The sequence below is a fragment of the Pseudochaenichthys georgianus genome, chromosome 9 (genome assembly GCF_902827115.2).
Source record: "Pseudochaenichthys georgianus chromosome 9, fPseGeo1.2, whole genome shotgun sequence".
NCBI classification, from domain to species: Eukaryota; Metazoa; Chordata; class Actinopteri; order Perciformes; family Channichthyidae; genus Pseudochaenichthys; species Pseudochaenichthys georgianus.
This window is the reverse complement of record NC_047511.1, coordinates 10,171,775-10,184,317: the sequence shown is the minus strand read 5'-3', so window position 1 is coordinate 10,184,317 and position 12,543 is coordinate 10,171,775. Positions and strand designations below refer to the sequence as shown.

The 12,543-nt window shown below is 40.7% G+C and overlaps 1 protein-coding gene across 1 annotated transcript in view; it reads right to left on the bottom strand.

Moving 5' to 3' along the window:
* Nucleotides 1–487, bottom strand: part of wdfy3 (WD repeat and FYVE domain containing 3) — a 118,565-nt gene extending 118,078 nt beyond the window's left edge. The window contains exon 1 of the mRNA XM_071204336.1: nucleotides 284–487. Coding sequence (XP_071060437.1) covers nucleotides 284–312 — 29 coding nt within the window. The 5' untranslated portion in view covers nucleotides 313–487. The remainder of the gene's footprint in view (nucleotides 1–283) is intronic.
* Between the last annotated feature and the right edge of the window lie 12,056 nt (nucleotides 488–12,543).

Here is a 12,543-nt window from a genome sequence, read left to right as displayed (position 1 = left end):
TGCGACTGTTGCATCCACCACTGCTCGATGGTGGAAAACAAATCTGATTACAGCCTGCCCTCGTTCATTCTGCCTGGAAGCATTAACCAAATTGCTGACATCTCATGTTTTCATGTAAAGAAGTCGGGCACTGACGTGACGCAGAGAGGCAGAGCTTTTACATCAATATTAACAATTGAAATGCTATACTTTATCCATCGAGGTTATGCTCGGTCAGTATCAGTAAACAAACTCCTGGTCACCGCGGAAACAAGCTCAGCACCAAGCTCTTGACTTTCCCTACCTGCTGTTCTCTCTGCGCTCCGCCAGCATCTCTAGTCCTCAGCAGCAGAAAAGATTAAAAAAAAGAAAAAAGAATCCACTGTATATCAGGGCCGACTCTTTTTCCCCTCGTCTTTTTGATAAGGAAGAGCAACGACAATGGTGTCATGCCTTCCCCTCACGGTGGCGTGAAAAGAGGAGAGGCTACGCACGGAGGAGGCATGGCTTATCTTCATTGGCAGTACCATGGGCTTTGTTCGCTAGCTAGCCAGTGTGTGTGTGTGTGTGTGTGTGTGTGTGTGTGTGTGTGTGTGTGTGTGTGTGTGTGTGTGTGTGTGTGTGTGTGTGTGTGTGTGTGTGTGTGTGTGTGGCCTGCCGGGACTGGCACAGCTGATCCCCCCCTGACACCGGGTGGGGTGCATAGGGCTTTGGAGGAAGAGGAAAGGAAGGGGACGGTGATGGGGCTACAGCCATCAGAGCACGAGGACCATACCATTTAGACCGGAGAAGAGGGGGGCAAGTATAATGCACAGTACAAAGCATTCTTAATAATATATTTATAGGGACGTTAGGCATCATTTCCATTTTATAAACAACATTCTTTGCAGGAAAAGACCACCATTTTAATATTGACTGAATGTTTTCAGAAAGAGTTCAAATTTGATGATGGAAAATATATTCTATTTTATCTATCTTGAGCTCCTTTCCTTAGCTTAAAACTATAATGACCGCCTTGTGATTGTAGGCCTCCAGGTTCACAGACATAGCTGTCATAAAATGTTATCTCTTCAATATAGTTTCCTAGACAATTGCGTTACATTGTCATAATTGCAGACCTTTCACAAAACTTATATAACACACTACAGGAAATGGAAAACCCCAAAAAGCATAATTGGTCCTCTTTAAATTGATAGCTAAATAATATTATCGATAGAAAATGAATCTGGAACAATTGTGATTTTTTGTTACCATAAATCAATCAAAAAAGGCCAAACATACTCAGGTTCCAGTTTTTATTTCTTTGATTTAGTATAATCTTTCTTATACATTGAATATCTTTGGGTTGGTTGGACTAATCAAGTCATTTAAATATTCTGAGGTACTTTATTTTTTTGTAATGTTTTTCACAATTTTCTGATGACAAACAGACCAATCAAAATGGTAATTGTCAGATTAATTGAAAATAAAAACAAACATTAGTTGCAGGCAGCCCTACAGAATTAGTAGCCCATGCAACTCTTTAGAAATCCTCTATTCAAGACTCTAGTGGAAATTTCTTAAAACCACTGAGTCTTCTGGTTCACTAAAAGACATTGAAGTGTGGTTTCCAGCAGGGGCACACAAGGCCATATGGAAATGAGACCAGCAGGGGAAGTGGAAACTTCCTCCTTTACTGAATGAAGCCTGCTATATAATCTGCAACTCAACAACATACCACTAGTGGCCAGGTTCAATATACGAGAAAGTGAAACAATCTGCAGTGTCCGAAGCTTTACAGCAGCCAGGGACACCTGTTGTGTTATGAGAGCATGATGGGTTCTCAGGAACTTGATCTACTGTTGACTTGTGTTTCATGCCTTGATCTGCATTTATTATTCAAAGTTGTCTGCTTCTAATAATTAATATTGGGTTCATTTTATATTTGGTACATCCGAAATTGACTGCAGAATTATATTCGTTCATGGGTAATTCAGTAAACTACTTTTGTTGATCAACACTAATAACCATAAACCACACGCGTGATTGGAAACCTAACGGTAAATACCATCTAGTGCCAGGCCAATGAACCTACAGGGGAAATATATTTCCTTCACTCTTTCCAGTGTAGTATCACAGCCTTTACGAAATACAGTAAATCAGCCATTTCAGCAGATTCATTTTGAACAGAATCATCTCAAATACATATCAAAAATACACACTCCCTTTAATCCATCCATCCATCTTCTCCCGCTTGTCCGTGGTCGGGTCGCGGGGGTAGCAGTTCCAGCAGAGAGCCCCAAACTTTCTTTTCCCTGGCCACATCAACCAGCTCTGACTGGGGGATCCCAAGGCGCTCCCAGGCCAGCGAAGAGATATAATCCCTCCACCTAGTCCTAGGTCTACCCCTTGGTCTCTTCCCAGCTGGATGTGCCTGGAACACTTCCCTAGGGGGGCGCCCAGGTGGCATCCTTACTAGGTGCCTGAACCACCTCAACTGGCTCCTTTCGACGCGAAGGAGGAGCGGCTCAACTTCGAGTCCCTCCCGGATGACTGAACTTCTCACCTTATCCCTAAGGGCAGTGGTTCTCAAACTTTTTCTGTCAAAATAAATCTCTGGCGCCGCCACTGAGCCTGACTTGTGTTGGGGGGGCCCGACTTTTTTTTTCTCCAAAGGGGGGCTTTGGAGAGTTATGTAGGTACAGAACTGTAAACAGATTTACTTTTTCTTTATGGATATTTTATAAATCACCCTTTTAAACTTTATTCTTTTTTTACTGTCATAGTATTTCATACCTGTTTTTCATTTATTCTCTTATAACTATAATGATCATATAAACATGTGCCTCGGAAATAATTGTTTACATTAATGGTGACCAAAACGTTTGAGACCCACTGAGATAACACTGAGAGAGTCCTTTAGCTCACTGAGCCTCTCAGTCTGACAGGAGAGGACTCTCCTCCACTTTGTTGTTGAAAAAACTCCTTATATCCGTTAGCGTAGCTCGCTAGCACCAGAAGCTAACAACAACGATCTCCGGTACCGGTGCGCTCTCTCTCTCGCGCGCGCACGCACACAAAATGGCTCGCTCCAGCCACACACAGAGCCGAGCTTTAATGAAACACAGAGACCCAGACGTAATAGTACTGTATCATATTATTTTCGAATCAATAATTTTTCAAATTATGATTTTTTTTTTAATAACCATTTTCTCTCCTGGTCTCTCGCGCCCCTCCTGTCATGCCCCCCACTTTGGGAACCACTGCCTAAGGGACACGCCAGCCACCCTGCGGAGAAAACCCATCTCGGCCGCTTGTATCCGCATGACCATAGGTGAGGATGGAACGAAAATGACCCGGTAGACAGAGAGCTTTGCCTTCTGGCTCAACTCTCTTTTCGTCACAACTGTGCAGTAAAGCGACTGCAGTAAAGCGACTGCAGTAAAGCGACTGCAGTACCGCTCCGATTCTCCAGGCCCATCTCACAGTCCATTAATGCACATGAAGGAAAATTAAGTAGGAAATGCTACAATATATCATCCAAAGGTTGACACTTTCTGGATGAACTGCAGTTTTCTAAATTAATGTAATACTGCAAAAGTAATACATAAAGACAATGATAAAGAAGAATAACAATGGTGTGTTTTGTTCTCTACAAATCCCATGACGAGACCAAAACCATATCCATCTGTCATGATTTTCTGACGTTCCAAAATATACAGAATTGAACAGAATGGCTGCATGAACTCACAAAAACTTGAGCGAGTAAAAACTGTATTAAACACGTTCAGTACACACAAACACAGAACATGTGCGTACTACATTATGTGTGTGTACTTAAACTTCTCAGCACTTTTCTGGCTCTCATGATGTACAGACCATTTCCCCAGGGGGCTAATTAAGAATGATCCTGTCTTGGTTTATGACTGCACGCTGCTGCTGCTTCTTCTCAACAAAGACGAGCGGTAAAGTGCAACTGAAGTCTGGTGTCTGACATGACACCACACACAAATGCACACACACTCACACAACTAAGACAGTCTCTTTCTATGAGATGCTTTTCACAAGGCCTGAGAAAGCTCATATGAAGGGGGAATTAGTATTGGCCTTGTGCTGCTTATCCATAAGATTCTAATGCAGCTATCTGGCTAAACCTAATCAATAACAAACAGGCTTACATGGCACAGAATACACATTGCTTCTCCCATCCCCACTACAGAAAGGGAAATGCAAAGCCAAAATATAATCCCAGCAGGTCATCTTTGCTTAGTCTGTATACATTAGTCTCTGTTGATTTAAAATAAACTGTCTTTGTATTTGTTCAGACTTCAAGGTGTGTTTTCCAATTTGGCCTCAGGCGCAGCACTCTGTGAAATCTTGATATTTAAAGTTATTTACAGCTAACTTTTCAGATAGTGCCACCTTACATTTGCTAGTGCTGTTTCAATACAATTTAAAGTATGCTATAATCTTTGGGAATGTTGACAGTTGGTCTGACAATATAAGCAATTTAAGATGCCTGAAATAAGCTCTGTGTTTAAAACAAGCTGTAGAGATTTTCACGTTTTATTCTACGAAATAAATTACGTAAACTAAACACCTCACTTGTGTATGTCCGAATCTTCTAGGAGTCATAAAAAATGGCGGATGCAAAAAAGTGACTAAATGTGACTACTAAACATCATCATGAATCTGCCTTTAATTTAGCAGTGGTGACGTCGTAGTTAGTTTTTAGCCTATCATTAGCTTTTTAATTCGGGTGACTGAATTTGCGCTTCAAAAATCACAAAGGGGTGTTATATATACTATAGATTATCCTGGTGAAAAAAACGTGTTAAATCTGTGTTGGCCACAGGGCATATTTTTCTGCAATATACCGAAATCCAATGGGGACATTACTCTGTGTCCATTACTCGCCTGCCGATGCTAACTTCCGGGGGGCCGTTGTACACAATTTGTCATCACTGCATCATCCTTTACACTGGTCTGGCTTATCCTGACATGAACATCTGAGGGAACAGAATTTAGAAAAGTGTGCCATTCTATGTCAAAATATGAGGCTAGATCAGGTCATCAGGTTTTTAAAATATTTTTTTGCTTTCTAGGTGATGGGTTGGATACATTCCCCTATTTGCAGCAAGCCCTTTTACATATTTAATATCCAAATAGCTTTTAGAGCTGAGAAGTAACTCCAGATAACACTTAGTTGGAATTAAATTCAAAACACAAACCTCAGTTATGGGCATAATTTAGTTTGGATGGTGGCTATAAAAGTGTCAGTGGCATATTATATTGTGTAACTGTGTTTAACTCATCACACAACTTTGGCAATGTTTAATCACAATTACTCATACAAAGCAGCTGGTAAACATGATGAAACAATACAATCGCTTTTTCCCTGGAGGAAAGACATGCAAAACGAAGAAACTACAGTTTTTGATGTAGGCACAATAAGTGCTGTATCCAGGACGCAAATGTTAGCAACCCTATTTTAGCCGAGGAGAGTATACACCTAGCCAAAGGACTAACCTAGTGAGTTTCACAGTATCAATGCCTGTTAGCATTGAAACACAGAGGGAAAAAAGCAGAATAAGGTAAGTACCCGAGGCTACAATTGTGACTTCACTTCCTCACACCAACTCTTGGCAGGTTTTGAGTCATCTCAATAAATCACAGCAAAATAAGAACAGCTCAGCTGATTTCTGTAGTGGGGAAGAATAGCCTCATAGGCAAACGTAACACTAGCAACCAGACAAATGCTTGTAACATGTGACTTGCTTTACTCAACAGCCAAATCAATAAAAAAGTTGAATTAAAATAAAGTGTGGCTGGTAATTTCACCATTACAATTGTTTTCTTCGATAGACCAAGTTAGGCATTGAACACAAATGGTTTCGATAAGATAAGTAATCTCCAAGCAAGTTTCTAGAGAGCCCTTGTCAAGTTTTTCTATTTGAGGGTTACCATCTAGACACAACCATAACATCACCTGGCACCAAAGGTCAGCTATCAGGAGCCATTTCCCTAAATGTCTCCATCTCAATACAAGATGGCAGCACGTCTGTACCTGTCCCTGTCCGCTGTGCTCTCATGTCTGTTCTAGTGTTGTCTACCTGATATAGGTTATCGTTGTAAAACACCGGTCAATATCTGTGAGCTGTTTTGGACAGTACAACCGGGGCGAGCGTTGTTGATGCCGTAACATTACGGCTAAACATTACTGCTCCGTTCCTGGGACCACTCTATCCGCTTGGACTGCGGAGCCTGTGCTCACTTCCCGGAGCTGAAACGCCACCTGTGTTGCGCTTGATTTTGGACTTTGGTGGACTGGGATCGTTCATGGATGTATAATAAGAACGGGTTCGTTGAGCTAAAGCATATCATGACTGGGCTTGTGTTCCTGTTTACATGAGACGTCAAACAACGTCATCTTCGTTCTCGGGAGGACTGAAAGTCCGGACCGGATTCTCACCTCGCTGACCTGGCATCTCTCATCTTCGGCAGGACGGAAAACGCGGACGGTATTCCTGTGCTGATTTCTGGATTTCTTCAGCAGGCCCTCTCTACCTCCTGACACATGTCACCCAGCATGTTTCTCCTAATACCTATTTTTCTCCTACTGACTATTCTCCATCCATATGAGGTGCGTGAAAGGTATGAAGTCCAAAATGTGCCTCATCTTGTCTTCCCTAGTAAAGACACAAACTGGGATTCTACTTTGTTTAAGAGCTCTGTAAATTGGAGCACTCTAATCTCCAAGGATCTCATGTCTCTACCTTGTCTTATTCGTCTTTGTAGTCCTTATAACTGGTTGTTTTCGATGAGCTCGTGTTCCTATGGTGGAAAGAGAGTAATAGGCCTATATAATGAATCTATGCAAACAACAACTTGGGTGAAAAGGAAATGTTTCATTGTTATCCTGCTCCTCTTATCAGGAAACGTTTATCCAAACCCTGGACCAGATTTTAATTGTCTGAGTACCCCTGATGATTTTAAAGCAAGGTCGGGTCTTGGTATCATCCACATAAATGTCAGAAGTCTACTTCCTAAAATGGACCACTATAGAGCAAAGTCTAGATTTCCTCCAGTCTGCCTTTGATGTCTACAAACCCATTTATATCAACTAAAGTTGGTATTAAATGCTGAAAAATCCAAAGTAATGATATTTTCGAATGGCAAAAAGTTACCATCTGTTCTACCCAACTGCACAAGGGACTGACATTGAGAGGGTCACTACTTACAAATATCTGGGATTTCTTATTGAACAGAACTTGTCTTTCAAGTTACACACGGAAAATGTTGTTTCAAAGCTAAAAATAAAATTAGGTTTCTTTTACAGGAATAAATCCTGTTTCTCTTTTCAGACAAGGAAACATCTGATATCTGCAACATTTTTACCTGTATTAGATTATGGTGACCTGCTATACATTAATGCCTCTGACCAATGCCTAAAGAGCTTGGATACTGTGTACCATTGTGCCTTACGATTTATCACTGGATGTGGATATCGAGTACACCATTGCACTTTATATGCTGCTGCTAATTGGCCATCTTTGTCTGCTCGCAGACTTTCCCATTGGTTGGGTTTTATTTATAAATCTCTGCTTGGGTTGGTTCCCTCCTACATTTGCACATATATGTGTCAAAGAGAAAGTCCATATGGCCTGCGCTCCCAAGATTTTATTCAGATGCTGGTTCCTACAGTGAGAACAAAACTGGGAAAAACAGCTTTTAGATATGCTGCCCCCACAGCTTGAAACAATGTACAGAAGGAGCTGAAACTCTCAGATTTAGTCACTATGGGGGAATTCAGGTCCATCTTAAAGGACACAGAACACGACACCATTGGTCGATGTGAGTGCTCGTATATCCTGAAATCGTTTTAAAGTTTGTTTTACTTCGCATATTGACTGGCTAATGTGCCATTTTATTTGTGTTTTACAGCTGTATTTGTCTGCCTTTCATGTCTGTGTTTTATATGTTGTAACTTTGTACATGCTGCCCTTCTTGGCCAGGTCACTCTTGGAAAAGAGATTTTAATCTCAATGAGTTTTTTACCCGGTTAAATAAAGGATATAGATCAGCAATTGGCGGTTTTCTATTATGACACTGTAATGAGTTACACAGCTCTGGTTTTGATGTTCAGTTACTTTTAAAGTCCATTTATTCTAAAGCTGAGGGCTTTAACTTTGGGCAAGCTTGTCAACACATGCATATCTGCTAATGGTAAGCATTTCACAGCTATTGGTGGTTAGAATTAATAACATTTATATGGTGTTTTCTATAATTTATGCATAGGTTATTTTAATAACGAAATCCAGCAACCGGAGACATCTTTAAATGTGCCTTCACGCAGCTCAAAACCCTACAGATTGGCAATACTGTGCAATTGATATGCTCATTATTCTGAATGAATGCCACCTAATTAGCTTAATATTTTAGCAAAGTTATCTTAACCTTCTGTTAAAACGTCCCATTTTCTGAAGGACATAAAATCCAAAGCTTGCTGCTTACAACGCAAAGAGACACAACCCTGTATTCAGAAATAAAACGTAATGTCTGCAGCACACACCAACAGCTATTGAACCTAATCAGGTTTTCTTATTAGATTAGGACATTTAAATAATGACCAGTTAACTTCAAAAGATGGTTGACTGTCTGAATAGACTTACTGTAATGATAATTATTTTGGCGATCATTGCCATTCATTTCCAGATCTACTTAGATTCTTCTTTTTGGTGGTGTTGGCGTGCCTTATTATTAGTTAATATGGCCAAATACACTGAAATGGATTAACAACTTCCCTATCCCTCACAATTTAATATTGAAAGGGGCTTGGGTTATTCAGGTTGTTTGTTTAAGACAAAGTAGCCTGCTCATCCAACATTTATGTTGTTTTAAAGGTTTAGGAAAGTGAATGTTGAATTTAGAAAAAGGAGTTTTTAATTATAAAGTCAAAGTGGCTGCAAATGGCTATTTTAAATGTAATAAAATTGCACTTCTTGAAAAATAATGACTTTCTAGCCTGGTCAATAATATGAATATGTTTAAAGGCTGTAGTCATTGTGCTGTTTTCATTACCTAAATGTGTCTTCTAAAACCCTTTCATTCCTGTTCTTTGGGACAGACAAAACAGCATGAGGCTTTTACAATGCAGTAGCCCTTCAGTAAACCTCAATTGTGTCATGCCCCTAAAGCTCATAATATGCAGTTACTGTTGTGAAAGATGTTTTTAAGGTCTTGTTATTTAACTTGTTGTTAGGAAATTGCTTTACAAATTATTATTATTATTTTCATTGTGTGTGTAAGTTAAATGCGTATATCAAAAAAAGGATGGGACAACCAGTACAACAATTGAGTTGCATGTACAATCTATGACATTGCAATTAAGTGTGACTGAAATGGGTGTAATTTAAAAGATGCCCGTATGAATTGTTAGGGAAATAGCATGTCATTGTTACCAACAACTGTTGTAGCAGTAAAGCATGTCTCACCCCATTCAACAAATGGTTACAGACCATAAACATCTTCAATCATGATAATGTCCACATACAATGGTAGGAAAAGCAGGTAAATGTTGAGTTTGGCTGAGTCTTCTGTCTCTTATTTTGAAAAAAGGTTGAGACTGGATGCTTTTCCTTCATGCACTTGGCTCATAGTTTACACCATGTAGGAAGCTAAAAGCAATGCCTGGATTGCACAAATACCAAAAGCATGCTTTACCATATTTCACCATGTTATTCTATCTTTACGTTAGACATTCCCATTTTCTTTGATATTCTTATTAACACATGTGTTTTTGTCTTTTGTTTATAGTTGAACAAAACCGAGCAAGGTTAAAACATGCAGAAGCAAAACACCCTTTTTTAAGGTAATCTGTCAGGCGTAGTTCATCGCATGTGCTGCCAATGGACACAGTAAACACGGCCAGGGCATGGCACATGTTTTTGGATAACATTAGATGCACCAAAGTACACATTTAGCCCCATCCTGCAACCAAGACTGAGCTGCTGGGTGGTTAGGTGACTGTAAAGGCAGCCGGGCAGTCATCCATGTAATCAGGAACAATGCACTGACCACACACAGGTGACTTTAAGTTGCACATCACAGAGTCTTTAGGCTCGAAATGAGGCCGATGGTAAATGCACTTAATATGCCAGTCATTGCGACTTTGATACCAGCAGCCCCTTGGCTATGACTAGCCAGTCGTAACCTTACAACAACCCTGCTTAGCCCATAATATAATGTTGAGTAATACATTTAGCCAACGCCACAGACTGTCCGTGCCCCTGTTTTTGTTTTGTCCTCGTGTGTATTCCATTGACAGTTTTTTTCAAACATTTTCAGGCACAGTAGGGTGCATAAAGTTAATGGCAACACAATACAGCTGCAAACCTGTATGTATAAGCGAGACGATTCCAGCTATGTTAGCTTACACTAGCATCAGTTAGCTAAAGACCAGCTGATCGGACTAGCATCTGAACGACAACTGTCAAGCTAAACGGTGACGCTGGCCTTTAATAAATAAAGAGCAAATGAAGAACTGAGTTTGTGTTTTAATATTACAACTGGATACGTATTGTGTGTTGCGTTACTGCTGACATACTAACATTAGCTTTATTGCTTCTGTAGTTGGAAACCAACCTCGGCAAGATGCACATTCCTGCCTATGTTAGCTAACTCGCATGCTAGCAGCGCAGTGCTAGCTTCCCGATCCAGGAGACAACTGTGTATTTCGTGTATCCGCTATCCACTTACCTGTAAACAGCAATATCCTTGGGCTAGAAAGTCGATGATAACCCCCCAATATCTCAGTTAGGTTTGGCACTCCTTGCATATCCATATGTCACAAACGATGCTTTACTCCCAAAGTGGTCACTGCTTCCTCTCCTTCCTCCTGGTAGCCATTTCCAAACATCCAAATAAACCAAGCTAGTCCCAGGGTAGAATTTTCTTCCTAACAGCATCCTCCTCTCAGCCCCAGCTGAGGCCACATCTGAAAGGCAAACCTGACATCTTTTGGAAGAAAGCAAGAACACACCTTATTTTAAAAAACATTAAAAGTAAACCCTTTTTCGTTTATCTTTTATTTGCTCTTATTTGTCATGCGCCCAAAACACCGAGGCAAATGTAATTGTATGGGGAAATCTACCGGATTAAAGTAACTTTAATTCATTCAATTAAACATTTTAATATTATATTTACACTCTTTTCTCTCTTTTATTTAATGTAAATAATAAAATGTGATGCATTGCGAGTTTAAGGTTAGGTTCAATCTCCTAGAATGACAATTGCTCTTTCATATTCATTATAGAATTTAGTTTTTACTCATTACATGTTGCATTAACTTATAGTAGGCTAATGTTGATTGTTCTTCCATTGTATAGGTTGTCATCAACTTTGAGGAAAAGTGTTTTTGGGTTCTGGCTAATCCTTTTTATAGGTTGTATATTTTATTGCTATTTTTTTTTACTTATCTTGAGGGAGGGTTTCCGATGCCTTGCTCAAGGGCCCAGGAGTTGAACTGGGACCTCTCCAAGTAGCAGTCCACACTCCATATGTAATACTTGTTTATTATTTCCATTATTTCATTTAATAAATCTTTTATTTTTATTTTGAGGCAACATAAAGATTGTTCATATAATATATATATATATATAGATGTTTAAATACAGTTCTTTCTATTTTGCTAGGTTTATTTACAATATACTGTAGGCCTGAATGACTTATTGTGTTCCAAGGAACCAAGGAGCTGATTGTGGATTACAGGAAGCAGCAGAGAGAGGGACACGCCATCAATGTGAATACGGCTTCTACAGGTGCACCATAGAGAGCACCCTGACCTTCTACAGGTGCACTATAGAGAGCATCCTGACCTTCTACAGGTGCACCATAGAGAGCATCCTGACCTTCTACAGGTGCACCATAGAGAGCATCCTGACCTTCTACAGGTGCACCATAGAGAGCATCCTGACCTTCTACAGGTGCACCATAGAGAGGATCCTGACCTTCTTCAGGTGCACCATAGAGAGCATCCTGACCTTCTACAGGTGCACTATAGAGCATCCTGACCTTCTACAGGTGCCCCATAGAGAGCATCCTGACCTTCTAGTGCACCATAAAGAGGATCCTGACCTTCTAGTGCACCATAAAGAGGATCCTGACCTTCTACAGGTGCACCATAGAGAGCATCCTGACCTTCTAGGTGCACCATAGAGAGCATCCTGACCTTCTAGGTGCACCATAGAGAGGATCCTGACCTTCTTCCGGTGCACCATAGAGAGCATCCTGACCTTCTACAGGTGCACCATAGAGAGCATCCTGACCTTCTACAGGTGCACCATAGAGAGCATCCTGAGCTTCTACAGGTGCACCATAGAGAGGATCCTGACCTTCTACAGGTGCACCATATAGAGCATCCTGAGCTTCTACAGGTGCACCATGGAGAGCATCCTGACTGGCTGCATCACGGCCTGGTATGACAGTTACACCGCCCTCAACCGTAAGGCTCTACAGATGCTGGTGAAAACTGCACAGCACATCACCAGGACGGAGCTGCCATCCATGGAGGACCTCTACTCCCAG